Genomic DNA, 14,677 nt, shown 5'->3' on the forward strand with positions numbered 1-14,677 from the left:
TATTCATTTAGCCTTTTATCCGTTGAACCTCCAAACTCTTGATCTGCAGTCACATGTTCTACAACTGAGCTGTCTGCACCCCCCCCCCCCTGCTATAAACCATCTCTCAAAACTGGGAGTCAGGTGGCTGAGCGGTGAGGGAAGCGGGCTAGTAATCTGAAGGTTGCCAGTTCGATTTCCCGGCCGTGCCAAAAAAATGACGTTGTGTCCTTGGGCAAGGCACTTCACCCTACTTGCCTCGGGGGGAATGTCCCTGTACTTACTGTAAGTCGCTCGGGATAAGAGCGTCTGCTAAATGACTAAATGTAAATGTAAAACACCCGCCACTCACGATCTCGTCCTCCAGGTCTCGGTTGAACTGGTGGGCCTCTTTGGAGGCGAGCAGCCTCTGCTGCCGCTGCTTGAGCGGCTCCTGCAGCTGGCCGAAGCTGTCGGTGACGCGCCTCTGCTGGCCGTCCACCTCGGCCAGCCCCGCGTCCTCCTGGGCCAGGGCCAGGGCCTGGGACTGCAGGGACTGCACCTCCTTCTCACGCACCTCCATCTGGTGCTCCAGCATCTGCGGAGGGACAGCCAGGAGGCTTCGTCAGACACTACTAATCATGTAGAAGGGGGGGGTCAAGATGGCTGAGCGGTTAGGGAATCGGGATGTTAATCGGAAGGTTGCCGGTTTGATTCCCAGCCGTGCGAATTGACGTGTCCTTGGGCAAGGCACTTCACCCTACCTGCCTCAGGGGGAATGTCCCTGTACTAACTGTAAGTCTCTCTGGATAAGAGCGTCTGCTAAATGACTAAATGTAGAAGTCTTTTTGATATAGTATGTTATTTTTGGCCCTCCTGGGGACAGAACTAAAGTCGTCCTTCACTTTACCTGGTGCTTCTTGAGCAGGATGTTGACGCTGGTCAGGTCCTTGCCGAAGTCGTCGCTCTGCAGCTGGCCCTCCAGGTTCTTCAGCCAGCCGTCCAGGGCCGAGCAGCTCTGGGTGAACAGCTCCGCCCTGTTGGCGTCGAACAGGCACTGCGCCTTGGTGAGCGTGGTGCTCTCCAGCTCCTCCCACTGCGCCTGCAGGCCCTCCACCGTCTGCTGCACCACCGGCTGCAGCTCGGGCTTCTCCTTCACCAGCGCCTGGCTCTCCTGACGGGGGGCCACGGGGGGGGGGGGGGGGGGGGGTGGAGGGGTGGGAGAGTTGAACATAAGAGCATAAGAGGAAAGTTGAGCACGAGAGCAGACAGGTGGACACAATTCCAGACTACCACAGTAATGCAGTAATGTCACACGGACCCAACAATGGCCTTTACCTTGTCCATTTTGTCCAGCCAGTCCTTGTTAGAGGCCAGCTCGGCCATGAAGGCCTGGTGCTTCTGCCACTTGCTGTGGAGGTTCCTGGCTTCATCGTACGACATGTCCTGGGCGGTCAGCATCTTCTCGTTGATCCAGAGAGAGAGCTGTGGAGAGCACAAAGGGGTCAACCAATACCAGGAGACGGCTAAGTACTGTGGGAATGACAAAGGGTCAGAGCTGCAGGCTATAGTGATGCTGCCTGTGTTTACCTCCTGTCCGTCTTGGAGGAAGTCCTGAAGTTCACGGTTGTCCTTCAGTTTCGCCAGGAGCTCGTTAGCAGCCTCCTTGTTCTTCTGATGTCTGATGACGAAACAGAGCGGACACAGAATGAGACACGACTCAATGAGGAAATGTATTTGGGTTTGATCCCTCACGCAAACTTTTTCCCTCCCTCTCCCCCTCCCCCCTCTCTCTCCCTCCCCCTCTCACCTCTCCTGGATGGAGTCGGCCTTCTCCTCGATCTTGTCGGAGTTGGTGTTGAGGTCGCTGACGAGGCGGCGGCCGGCCTCCACCACGCCGGTGATCTTCTCCTCGCTGGCCTCCATGGTGGTCAGGAAGTCCTCGTGCTTCTTTATGGCCTCCTCTGCCCCCTGCAGGCTGGAGGGCATCTCGGTGTGGGACAGCACATACTCCTGCAGGGAGGCAGGGAGGGAGGAGACGGAGGCAAAACGAGAGAGAGAGATAACAAGGTTAGAAGTACGTCTTTCACAGGCATCATTTCCACACGCGACCTCACCCGGAGAAAGCCCCGTTTCCCTCTGGCCCTCTCCGCCTCACCTGGCTGTTGAGGAAGCTCTCCGCCTGCTTCCCGTCGCGCAGGAACGTCTGGAAGTCGAAGGCCTGGGCCAGGAGGCTGTGGCGATTCTCCCACATGCGGCGCAGCTCGTGCCAGCCCGTGTCCAGCGCCTGCAGCCTCTGCGCCAGGAACATGTACTGGGCGTCCGTCTGGCCCTGGGTCACCTCCTCCCCCAGTGCACGCATCTTCTCGTAGTCCTCCTTGTAGTTGTCCACCTCGTTCTTGATGCTCTCGTGCTGGGCGAGCAGGCGCTCGGCCTCGGGCAGCGACGTGGGGATGTCCTCGGACGCCACGGCCGTCTGCGTGCGCGACAGCCACGACTGGAAGTCGTCCAGGTCGCGCAGGAAGCCCTGCAGCTTGCTGGCCTCGCCCAGCGACTCCTCCCGCCGCTTCATGGTGGCGTTGAGCTCCTCCCACACCTCCTGGATGCCTCCCAGGCGGGCGTGGATCTCCTCCGCCTGCTCGGGGTGTTCCCGGGCCAGCTTCTCCGCCTCCTGCCTCAGGTCATCCAGCTTACCCTGCGCACACGCACAGGGAAACACAGTGAAAAAAACAAGATTACCTTTTTTTTTACCCTCGGGAAAGCACGCTAGCCCAATGAACGACTCCAAAAGGATGTCTGGGTACTATAAGCCTAGAATATTACTCTTGCCCCTCCTCACCCCACACCCCCCTTCCCTCATCCCCCCCGTGCCGTACCTGAATGGCCTCCAGGTCTCTCTCCATGCCGGTGAGCTTGCGCTGCAGGGCCATGACCCCAGCCAGGTCGTTGCCCAGGCTCTGGGTGGACTCGATCACCTTGGTCTTCTCCCTCATCCAGGTCTGGATCTCGTTGCACTCCAGGTGGTAGTTCTGGATGTTCAGGGCAGACTCCAGGTCCTGCTTCTTCTGCTCCGCCAGCCGCTGGAACTCCTTCCACCTGGGAAACGACGGGACGGAAACCCTTAGCTCCCTCGCTGTCCACCTCACACAGGCTTTAGTCATTTCAGGTCTTTATACAGTGTGTTGACTCCTGGTTGCTGCCTCTGACCTGTCGTTGAGCTGGTCCTGCGTCTGGTGAATCTGCTCCTTGCTGCGGCTCTCCGATCCCAGCAGCTGCTCCACCACCTGGTTGACGTCCGTGATGCGAGTGCCCAGGTTGTTCATCTCGGGCTCCAGCGTCTCAAACCTGCACGCGCAGCAACAGCTCATGTTCACTCTCATTACACACACACACACACTCTGGAGGACAGGACGGAACCGCGGCGTGCTCCGATGATGACACGTACATACACGCCGCAGGAACGGACTCAAATATCAAGACTGAACCAATAACAACACCACACGTTAAGTAACAATATCAATTGTGTCAATTGTAAGTGAGACTTCACTGTCTAATATCCCCTCCCCTCCCTCCCCCCTCCTCACCTCTGCTGCACCACCTCCAGGTCCTCCAGCTTGGTGGGGATCTCCATGCTGTCCAGCCACTGCTCCTTCTCCCCCACCCACAGCTGGCAGGCCCCCGCCTCGCTGTACATGCGGTAGAGGGCCAGCGCCCCCTCCAGGGCCTGCCGCCGCGACGCCGACAGCGACGCCAGCTCCTCGTAGCGCTGCTCTATGGCGGGCAGGCGCCCCTCCACCTGCGGGCGGCCAGGACGACCGGGTCAGACCACGGAGCAGGTGGGGGGGGGGTTTTAGATTTAGGGAGGTCGGGGAGGCAGGGAGAGGCCTGACCTGAGGGGAGTGCGTGTAGGCCTGGGGCAGGCTCTGGGCCTGCTCGTGCAGGGAGTCGATGAGGGGCCGGTGGCTCTGGACCTCCTCCTCCACCTCCCTCTGCTTGCGGGCCAGCGTCTGGGTGGAGAACTCGTCGTGGCCCACCTCTTGGCTGGACACCTGCCGCAGCGTCTCCATGATCCACGCCTCCATGTCGTTGGCGTCCGTCTGGAACTGGTGCATGGCCGACGCCTCCTTCAGGCTCTGCTCCCTCAGCTGGGAGGTCTGGGGGACAAACACGGTTTACTTCCTGCTGGTGGGGTGGCAAGAGGATATTACAGGATGCACTCTCTCTCCTGACACTGGTTTGGGTCCCTCCCAGGCTCGCTCACCTCCTCCAGGTGTGCCCACTGTTCTCGGACGTCCCGGATCCTCTCGGTGACCTCGGCCGCCCCGACGTGCCCCTCCTCCACCAGGGTCTCCCCGGAGGCGATGCTGTTGCTCAGCGGGCCGTAGCGCGCCGCCATCTCGTCCCTGAAGGCCTCGTGCTTGCTGAGCAGGTGCAGGGCCGAGGTGAGGTCGCGCCCGCAGTCTCCCGCCGCCAGGATCTGCTCCTGCTCCCGGATCCAGGCCGCCTCCTCGCCCAGCTCCCACAGGAACTGCCACAGCCGGCGGGAGTCCTCCAGGCGCTCCCGCCGCTCGCCGGCCAGCTGGCCCAGTTCGTCGTAGGCCTGGCCCAGCAGAGTCACCTTCTCGTCCACCAGCGCGGGCTCACACGGCTTGTACACTGAGAGAGAGGGAGAGAGAGAGGGAGAGAGGGAGAGAGAGAGGGAGAGAGAGAGGGAGAGAGGGGGGGAGAGAGGGAGAGAGAGAGAGAGGGGGGGAGAGAGAGAGGGAGAGAGGGGGGGAGAGAGAGAGGGAGAGAGAGAGAGAGGGGGGGAGAGAGAGAGGGAGAGAGAGAGGGAGAGAGGTAGAGAGAGGGAGGGAGAGGGGGGGAGAGAGAGGGAGAGGGAGAGGGGGGGAGAGAGAGGGAGAGAGAGAGAGAGGGAGAGAGAGGGGGGGGGGAGGGATCAAACTCAAATAATTCCTCACTGGATAACTAAAGCAGAGACAGAAGAAGAACTACCAAAAAAGTTGTTTGCGATACTAGGCCTTTAATCACTTCAAATCAAGGAATTTCAACTGCTACGTGTGTGTGCGACGCCTCACCCTGCTCGTCGGAGGTGAAGCGCTGGGCGGCGCCCTGCACGGCGCGGACCCTCTCCGCCTGGCCCGAGATGTCTGCCTCCACCAGGGTGTGCGTCTGCAGGAGGTCCTCCACGTCGTGCAGGTGCCTCCCGCTGTCCTGGGACTGCAGACGGCCCTGTGGACACAGCACACAGCAGGGTTCAACACATCCACATACACCCAGGACCTGGCCCCCGCTCTGCACGTGCGTCTGGCTCCGAGCAGCAGTCCCTGGCAGGGCTGGAAACACGCAGTGACACTGGAGACTGTGATGGCTGGGAGGCAAGATACCGATGGGCGCAACAATCTGGACGGACTAGGAGACTCGCATTTCGTTCCTGCTTAGTACAATGTTTGGATTTGAAACATTTGACGGTGTCTAATTAGAGGGTAAATGGCAGGGCTGAAAAAAAACGATTTATTCTCCCCACTGCTACTAGAAGTTATCGATGAAGCCAGCAGGGTCAATAACGAGATGTAGCCTTGGGAGAGACTGATAATAAATGAGACTTATTAACTTTAGACAAAAGTGGGTTCATTGAGGGCTTATCGATCTGTTTGCTGTGCTCGGGGTGGGGAGAGGGGTTTTCTGAGGGCTCAGTCCACCGGGGCAGAGGGCCTCGCTCAGCACACCCTGGTACACCCCAACACAGACAGGGCAGGGCAGAGGGAGGGCAGGGCAGGGCAGGGCAGGGGGTGGGGGAGGGAGTCCCAGGGAAGAGTCAGGTGGAGTCAGGTGGCTGAGTGGTTAGGGAATCGGGCTAGTAATCAGAAGGTTGCCGGTTCGATTCCCGGCTTTGCCAATGACGTTGTGTCCTTGGGCAAGGCACTTCACCCTACTTGCCTCGGGGGAATGTCCCTGTACTTACTGTAAGTCGCTCTGGATAAGAGCGTCTGCTAAATGCCTAAATGTAATGTAATGTAAGAGCAGGCTCCTGTGGGTTTCAGTGGACTACTAAACATGATTGGGTTGGACATGTTGTGTATGCATCAGCACCTCATTCCATTTAGGAGATTAGAGGTTTATGTTCTGGCTACACAACGACGAAGACTAGAGGGACTAGTGAGTCTGTGGGATGTGTGGTAGCAGTAAAAGTTTCCTCCACGTTTAGTTTCTCAGAATGTAATTCTTTTGATCCTTTTCTTCTTTGAGGGGTATAGGTTGGTTATAGGTGCTGATCTGTGGGCATCCGTAAAGCCCTCTGTGATCCTCCCTGTCAGAAATGGCTCTACAACTTCAATCTGTCTGGGACTAACATCTGTACGGCACTCATGGCCCGTGTCTCTACCTTCATGTCTCCCATCCAGTCCATGATGTAGCGCATCTCCTGCAGCAGCCTCTGCAGGTCCCTGTGGGCGTGCAGCCTCTCCCTCCTCGCCGCCAGCAGCTCCTTCAGGTAGTCCCACAGCCGCAGCACGTTATCCCTCCGCGCCAGCACGCGCCTCACGTCGTGGTATCCCTCCGCCTCCAGCTCGCGGGCCACCGACTCCACGGTGGCCACGCGCTCGCCGTACGCCCCGATGTCCGTCTCGATGGCCTCGTGTTTGCGGGTGGCCGCCTCCACCGCCCCCAGGTCCACGCCAAAGTTGTCCTGCGGCGGGGTCAGAGGTTAGCGCTGGAACGGGCTGGTCTGTTTGAGACCGTCGCTGCTTCCCTCCCTCAGACTAAATCCCAAAGGTTTTTCAGCAACGTTAGACTTGTGTTTGAGGAAGAGGGCATAAACACAGGTTATTAACAGCCACACTCAGGTAAATCCCTCCCACCTGCACTGGAGAGATAATTAGAACAGTTCATCTTCCGGGCAGCTGCGGGTACATAAAGCTGTCCACTCAATCAACACGACGCCATCGCAGTCACTGATTATCCTGGCTGTAATTGCCAAGGGGACGGACGACACCCTCCCGTGTCTGTCGTAGGTTACCTGGGAGACGAGCCTCTGGTTCTCGCTCAGCCAGGTCTCCCTCATGGCGGCCTTGCGGTCGAAGCGGGCGGCGAGCATCTCCAGCTTCTCCTGGCGAATCAGCTCGTTCCTCAGCGCCAACTCGCGCTCGTGCTCCGCCTTCTCCAGGCGCTCCCAGGCCTGGCCGGCCGATCAGAACACAGATAGTCAGAGAGAGGCGGTTCATGTACTGGGAGGTATTGTGTTGAGGAGGCACCACAAAGCTAGGGTCCGGTGGCAGGATCCTACCTTGTTGATGTCAGTGATGAGCTTTCCCTCTCTGGGCATGTAGACCTTCTGGTTGTTGGCTCTCATCTTGCTCTGGATGGTGAACAGCAGAACCTCCAGGTTCCCCTTCTCTGTGAATCTGAGGAAACACACACACACACACACACACTGGTCAGAAACCTCACTGTTGACCCGTTTTGAAAACCTCTCAAACGTTGATCTCGCGTTCTGGAACGTGTTAACGCTGCCCTCCGCTAAACTCCCCCCATACCCCCCCCCCCCAGACCAGGAGTGCTCCCCCCCAGACCCCTCTCTTACTTGGGGGGCTTCTCCACGGTGCGGTAGGTGTTGAAGGCCTGCAGCTGGTTCTGCACGGTGCTCAGGGAGTTGGCCAGCTGCCGGTCGTTGAGGGTCAGGATGGTCTGCTCGATCCACTGCAGCAGCTCCGACGCCAGGGTCTCGTACTTGTCTATCAGCTGGTCGGCCTCGATGGCGTAGTCCAGCACCTAGCGAGGCAGGCAGGAGGTGTGAGGGTCACAGGTCACACACATCTGTTAGCACCTACACACAAACATGCATGGAAGCACACACAGTCTACATGCACCTACACACACACACAGTAGCCCACCTTGCCGATCCTCTTGCCCTCCACGGCCAGGGCCTTCATCTTGGAGAAGTAGTGGTAGTAAGTGGCCACGTAGGTGATGATGGACTTCTCATCCGGCTGGTCCACATTCACATCTGGACAAAGACGGCACTGTCAGCCTGCTTCACTGGAGCGCCATTATCCCTTTCATCTACTAAGCATGCACACACACACACACACCCTGTCCAAACTCAAACGCATCCCATTTCCTTTAAGAACACGTGGGCCTCGTCTTCAAATCCAGCTCAGGGCTCAGAAGGGAAGCCAAACCATCACCATATATGGACTTCCCTTTCAGACCGGTGATGTCAGAAGGCATCCCTAAGACATTGTGCCCAGTCTGGCCTCCAATCTCCTATTCTCTCTTAAACTTTAATTCATTCTGGTAATCCATCCATCCATCCCTCCCTCCCCCAGTCCAGCCAGCTATCCCAGGACAGAGGCTTCTCTTGGTGGGGGGCCCCAGGGGAACTCCCACGTTCCCTGGTGTCCCTCCCCGGGATCACACTCACCTTCTGGGTCCAGAAGCTTGGTGACGCCCAGCTCTTTCTCCGCCACGTTGAAAGCGTTCTGGAGGTTGTAGTGGGCGTTGGACCGCTTGAGGGTGTCAAACTCGATGAGGTCCGATCTGGAGAGGGGGGGGGGTGTGGGAGCTTGTTAACGACAACACATCTCATGGCTGGGAGGGCTGTGATAGAAACGACGGAATTAAGTCTGACTAGTAAACAAAGTAGAAGACTTATGGTCTAATTATATATATTTTTTCAATTCGTTCCAAAACAAGGGCTGTCCTATCTGTGGTCTCTGTCCACTTTTAATGGGATTAGATCATGTAGAGGTGAAGGTGCCGTCTTGTAGCCTGAAGATTTAATCACTCCTTATTGAAAAGGACTTCTGTACTCTGGTAACCCACAAACATACGAACAGGCAGCAACGCTGCAGGCCTTCGTCTCAGTTCAACTCGGGTCAACCTGTTAACCCGGCCGTGTCCTTCAGCAGGCTACCAGCAGGGGGCACCAGTGAGCTGCCGGGCGCGCTCTCGCGTGAAAATCGAGTGGGTTTTATTTCCGTTATCTAGGTCAACTTACTCCAATTATTTAGATTTTTTTTCATCCACGTATCCAAACTGCTGAAAGTTTGTAGGAGAGGAGGGTTGAGGAGACCCACATAGAAAAACAGGGCGGTTCAGACCCCCCAGAGATGAGGTGTCATGGCAGGTGGACCTCATTAGACAAGAGGTCCTGATAGGACAAGAGGGCGAGGCGCTGGAAACATCCTCAGCTAATGGAACGGTTATTCATCTAAATATAGCTCTTTATAGAGAGCAGAGCGGGTGATGATGGCACACAGCGGCCGACAGACAGAAGGGCTGACTTCATCTTTATGACGGTGTGGTGCGCAGGGTCAATGTGCCGGCAGGTGGTTGACCTGTGTTTGTGCACAATGGCGTTGAACGCCAGGCCGTCTCTCCAGCTGGTGGTGAAGTTGTGCACGTTCACGTTGGGGTACCTGCAGGGAGAAGGGCAACAGGGATTAATCATCAACTACACGCCGGACCAGTTCTCTCACAGTGCCAGTGTTCTCGCACACGGACATTGGGAAATGTCTCTCCGACACTGCCCTCCCTCCCCTCCTCTCCCCTCCTCCTCTCCCCCGCTCCTCACCCTGCGGTCTTCATCTGGCACCAGAGCAGAAGGGCTTCCTTGGCAGACTTCTTCTCCTTGTTGTCCCCGGTCTCCACGCTGATGTCCTGGATCTGTGAGCAGGAGGACGAGAGGCTCTGCTCAGTCACACAGACACAGGCCCACTTAACACTCCAACGCAGCCCCGGCTCGGCTAATTAAACATCGCTCGGCATTGATTACATAAATCACAAACATAATCTTGTCGTTCTGCACAGGGGCGGAGATTTACGCGGATTCATCAGCGATGGAGGGAAAACAGCTGACGGGTCCTAATATTAATTGTGTCCTTGGTGAGATAAATTGAGTTCAGAAATTGAATCAGAGTATTAGGATATTACGAGAGCCAGCCCTGAAAAACACCGCCTAGCAGTTAATTGCTTCCATTCATAGTGGTTAGCCTGAGGCCTCAGGACAAGCAGGGACCTGAGGCCTCAGGACAAGCAGGGACCTGAGGCCTCAGGACAAGCAGGGACCTGAGGTCCATATGCCAGGTGGAGGTTTCAGAGAGGAGAGAGAGAGAGAGAGAGAGAGACGGGGAGGGAGGGAGAGAGAGGGGGGGGGAGAGAGAGAGACAGGGAGGGAGAGAGAGAGAGGGGGGGGAGAGAGAGGGGGAGCGGGGGAGGGAGGGAAAAAGAAAGTGGGAGAGAGACAGAGAGAGAGAGGAATAGAGAGAGGGCAAAAAAGTGAAAGAAAGGAGAGATGATGCAAGAGATCAAGAGAGCCATACAAAAAGAGAAAGAAATAAAGACCAATGTCGAAAAGAGAGAGAGAGACACAGAGAGAGAGAGACACAGAGAGAGACAGAGAGAGCGAGAGAGAGCCAGTGTGGCAGCCAGGACGTTACCTGGAAGCGCAGGATGATGGTCCAGATGAGGCCCAGGGTGAGGCGGTGGTTTCCGTCCACGATGTCGTGGGAGCCCATGTTCTCCAGGTGCACCTTCTGCTCCTTGAGGAACTGCAGGGCCTTGTCCACGTTCTCCAGGCAGTGGATACGCATGCGGCCCTTGGTGGGCTTCGGCTGGGGGAGGGAGAGGGGAGAGAGGGCGTCAAGGAGGAGGGGAGAGCTCATAAAGAGAGAGAGGGGGAGTAATGTACCGTAGGCAAGACAGTGTGTGTTGGCAGAGAGGGGTAACTCAAAGAGGAAGAACGAGAGAAAGCAGAAATAAGAGTTTCGAAATCAGCTGCCGCTAAAACCAGATGACCAGCGAGTCACAAGGCCATGTTATGGCCTGGGTCAGGGAGACTGTCAGGCCCAGGGTCAGGGCCAGGGCCAGGGAGGGGTGGAGAGGATGAGGTACTGACCAGCTGCTCCCCAGACAGCACCTCCAGGAGGCGGATGAGCATGCGTCCATCCCTCAGGTCAGTGTAGAGGTCTCCTATGCGGCAGGTGACACGGCCCAGGTGGGAGTTCACCCACTTGGTGAAGGTCTTCTTCTGCACCGCCTCACGCTCATCTGCAGGGAGGAGAGAGAGAGAGCAGGGGGGGGGGGGGGTTAGCACGGGTCCACCAATCACAAGGCAGCCCCAGCTTCTTGCCGGACTGTGATCGTGTAAAGTCATCATCGTTCCCCGATATTTCAATTAAGTTCTCCTCCAATAACCATCCTGTCTATAAACACTTCCAGCCCCTATTACAGACCCTCAATCACTCCTGAGCCCAGACTGATTACGATGCCAGTAAATCATGTGGACCAGAGACCCGGTGTGACGCGGCCCATTTCTCAGATGAGCTACGCCACGAGGTCATTGGGATCATTGATTTGACATAGAGTTCTCAGCCCCCCCCTCAGCCTAAAGCTGACTGACAGAGGTGGGGGTGGGGGGGGGGGGTGAGCGACTGCTCTGTTGATGGGGGCCTCCCGCCTGCTGCCGCGCCTGGACGGGAGCACGGCCGACCGCTCACGAAACAAACGCTCCCCCCGGAGAGGAGAGGAGATCTGGGAGGCTTCGAATCGACGGTGCCCTACTGGGGGGAACTGGCGTTGGGTTGGAGGGGGGCGGGGTCGTTCCAACGCTACGGGAGGAGGTTAGAGGTGGCCGGGACACAATGCATTAAGCACGGACATATGGAGCCAGGAAGTAAGAAGCTAAACCTGCCTCCTAACGAGGTGACCTCATTTCCAGGACACGGCGCTGCAGGAGAGCCTGATCTGGTCTGAGGGGGAAAACACTGCGGTCTGAGGGGCTGTTATCTCTCCAGGCACGAGCCCACACCCTCACACACACTTCCCTCAGCGGGGTGACATTAAAGAAGACACAAGATAAGAACATATCCACTGCCAAACAGCAGGAAATGTCGAGGCGGGGTGTGTGTGTCGCGATACTGCCTCGTCTATAAGCTACTCAAGGCTATTATTAGTCCCGAGGCAAGGGTCAGGTCTCGCATTAAACCAACCCAGAGAGCGATGGGCGTTGAAGGTAACGGCCGGTGAGGAGACGTGAAGCTGGCCCATCTGGACAGGACAACCTGCTGACTCACAGCTCCTCCCTGGAGCCCCAGGGCCACGAGGCTGAGGCTCGTCCCACCTGGGCCCAGGATGGCAGCCCCACACTGGGGCAGGGGCCGAGGACAAGGGGCAGGGAGGTGGGAGGGAAGGAGGACAATGGATAGGGAGAACTCCCAGAACTGAAGTCACACAGACTTGGCAATATATTATTTATAGATTCTCTGGGATTCTTAGAGGTGGGTGGTGTATTCTGGCAGAAGAGCCTGACAGAGGTGATACGGTGACTGAATGACAGGTTGAGGGACTGGGCAACTCCCCCCTGCCTGGTGGTGGCCACTCTGGGCTGGCCGGAGAGAGGAGCAGCTGGCCTTGTGGCAGAGCACCGGTAATCCTGAGCTGATTTATGGTTGTACTTGAGGGATTAGGTGGCCACTTTGCAAGGTTTAAGTAAGTCCCCCCCCCACTGCCTGCTGGAGAAGCCTTTCAATCAAACGCTAATGGGTTTGTTCAGACCAGAGGCCCAGGAAGTGAGGAGAGAAGAGGAGAGTGGAGGCCAGGAGGAGAGGAGAGTGGAGGCCAGGAGGAGAGGAGAGTGGAGGCCAGGAGGAGAGGAGAGGCCAGGAGGAGAGGAGAGTGGAGGCCAGGAGGAGATGAGAGTGGAGGCCAGGAGGAGATGAGAGTGGAGGCCAGGAGGAGAGGAGAGGCCAGGAGGAGAGGAGAGTGGAGGCCAGGAGGAGAGGAGAGGCCAGGAGGAGAGGAGAGTGGAGGCCAGGAGGAAAGGCAGGTGGGCGGGCAGGTGGGTAGTCAGGGGTCTGGAGACCAGGATCAGACCCAGGTGAGTTCTCTCTCTCAGCGTTAGTGAGGGAGGTGAGAAGCCATTGGAAGGTGCTCTGACGTTATCCAAACCTCAGGCTAGGGAGGGCCCAAGTTCAGTTGAAAACCCTCTGGTAAATTACATGCACTTCAAACCATATTGTTCCATACAGTGTGTGCCTATTTTAGACCGCTAGTCCTACGCGTTCAATAGCTTCCTTGATGAATCAGACAAATAGGCATGTGAAGCTGTGAGCTGTAGCCCCTCGATGATTGTAATGGGTGGGCTCTTAAGTACGCAGGATTAGACTACCTTTTAATTAGGTTTCTTATCAGAGTAGATACTTGAAACCCAAGAGGATAATAGTACTGTGGCCTTGCCCTGGTCGTTAAACCAAAATGAACTCCCCATTTTGCCACGATGGCACAAGCGTCACATGATAAGAGGTATGTCTCATCTGAGGAAAAGATCCAAAACTAGTTTTACATGGTCACACCCTGATGCTAGCGACGTGATAACACATGACATTGACAAATCATCTGTGTCTGTGTCTATATGAACTAGAAGGAGGGACGGTTTGAGATCTGAGGACCGACTCTCTCTTTCAGTGACATTCCTCTGGGGCCAACAGGAAACACACGCACAGGTCAAGTGACACTTCCCTTGATGTTAACCAGGGGATCAGCTGAAAAACAGCCCAATTACCCCCCCCCCCCCCCCCCCCCCACACCCATATCTCTGGAACCTGTAGTTGGAAGTACACTGTGGCAACTTCACTAAGACTAAGCTTGATTTGAAAAAAAGAGCATGAAAGTCAATAAATCAGAAAAGTGGAGATTAAAAAAAGAGCAATTAAGGAATAAACTGAATTCCTGGGCTGTGAATCTGCCTGCTTGTTAAGGCGGATGGATTAAGCAACAGACCACTCACCCAGTTTATCAGGAAAAATGCCTTAAGAAGACTAAAGTGCACAGGCTATGTGCATGTCTGTGGTGCATGTGTATGCTTGAGTTACACAAACTGCTGTTATCTTAGTAAGGATAGAGGAGGGTTAACTCCCCCACGTGAGGGGGTTCTTGCCTGGATTTGGCAACCTTGAGCATGACAGCGTCCAAGTCTAGTTACGGTGTCCGAGCCAGGGCGATCTAAACCTCACCTCTCTCTGCATCACCTCGACACAGAGTCACCCAAGGCCACCCCCAGTGCCACCGTGTTGGTAAATAAACAGCTCGGCAGTAGATTAAAGAACTAAGCTGGTACAAATGATTCCAGATAGAGAGAGAGACAGAACCAGGTCACAGTGACATACAACAGTGGAAGGAAGCAGTCGGGATGTGAGAGAGAGAAGGGCAAAGCGAACACTGACTCCTTGAGAAGGACGACGCTGGACAACACAACAGAAATACTGCTGCCTGTAGCAGACATGTAGTTAGAGCCTGGATGAACACGACACAGACCTGATAGCTCTGCTCAGGATATCTACCCAGTTGAAACCCTGTTGGGGTTCTTTGTCGCTTCAGTTTGATCAGTTACCCAGAGTACAGAGTTACAGATGATTAATCATCTGCTAGCTAATCATCTGACAAGGTTCATATTTTGCGGTAGACATCAATGCACCAGCTAAATGTCTGGTGGAGAGAGTGCAGCTTTGAGGACTGCGGAACACAAAGACCAACCGACACAGAGGACTGATGTTCCGGAGTGTTGTACAACATTCCGGAGTGTTCTACAACATTCCGGCAACACATCAGGGAAACGGAAGACCTGAAAACATTCCGTGCCAAAGCATTAAAGAATTGTAAGAATGGCTGATGGGGGGGGGGGGGGGGGGGGGTAAACAGCATTCTGTATCCAAACACCTTG

The 14,677-nt window shown here is 56.1% G+C and overlaps 1 protein-coding gene across 4 annotated transcripts in view; it reads right to left on the reverse strand.

The window, feature by feature from the left end:
- Nucleotides 1–14,677, reverse strand: part of sptbn2 (spectrin, beta, non-erythrocytic 2) — a 48,490-nt gene that overhangs the window by 7,711 nt on the left and 26,102 nt on the right. For all 4 annotated transcript variants that reach the window (XM_062485956.1, XM_062485954.1, XM_062485955.1 and 1 more), the window contains 22 exons: nucleotides 10,856–11,007; nucleotides 10,398–10,571; nucleotides 9,533–9,624; nucleotides 9,297–9,377; nucleotides 8,381–8,496; nucleotides 7,851–7,963; nucleotides 7,541–7,728; nucleotides 7,244–7,361; nucleotides 6,977–7,135; nucleotides 6,344–6,646; nucleotides 5,037–5,190; nucleotides 4,220–4,614; nucleotides 3,849–4,112; nucleotides 3,543–3,754; nucleotides 3,166–3,303; nucleotides 2,835–3,054; nucleotides 2,117–2,653; nucleotides 1,769–1,971; nucleotides 1,549–1,639; nucleotides 1,297–1,443; nucleotides 869–1,132; nucleotides 332–556 (listed from right to left, as the gene is read on the reverse strand). In XM_062485956.1, coding sequence (XP_062341940.1) covers nucleotides 332–556; nucleotides 869–1,132; nucleotides 1,297–1,443; nucleotides 1,549–1,639; nucleotides 1,769–1,971; nucleotides 2,117–2,653; nucleotides 2,835–3,054; nucleotides 3,166–3,303; nucleotides 3,543–3,754; nucleotides 3,849–4,112; nucleotides 4,220–4,614; nucleotides 5,037–5,190; nucleotides 6,344–6,646; nucleotides 6,977–7,135; nucleotides 7,244–7,361; nucleotides 7,541–7,728; nucleotides 7,851–7,963; nucleotides 8,381–8,496; nucleotides 9,297–9,377; nucleotides 9,533–9,624; nucleotides 10,398–10,571; nucleotides 10,856–11,007 — 4,346 coding nt within the window. The remainder of the gene's footprint in view (nucleotides 1–331; nucleotides 557–868; nucleotides 1,133–1,296; nucleotides 1,444–1,548; nucleotides 1,640–1,768; nucleotides 1,972–2,116; nucleotides 2,654–2,834; nucleotides 3,055–3,165; nucleotides 3,304–3,542; nucleotides 3,755–3,848; nucleotides 4,113–4,219; nucleotides 4,615–5,036; nucleotides 5,191–6,343; nucleotides 6,647–6,976; nucleotides 7,136–7,243; nucleotides 7,362–7,540; nucleotides 7,729–7,850; nucleotides 7,964–8,380; nucleotides 8,497–9,296; nucleotides 9,378–9,532; nucleotides 9,625–10,397; nucleotides 10,572–10,855; nucleotides 11,008–14,677) is intronic.

The sequence above is a fragment of the Osmerus eperlanus genome, chromosome 19 (genome assembly GCF_963692335.1).
Source record: "Osmerus eperlanus chromosome 19, fOsmEpe2.1, whole genome shotgun sequence".
In the NCBI taxonomy this organism is placed as follows: Eukaryota; Metazoa; Chordata; class Actinopteri; order Osmeriformes; family Osmeridae; genus Osmerus; species Osmerus eperlanus.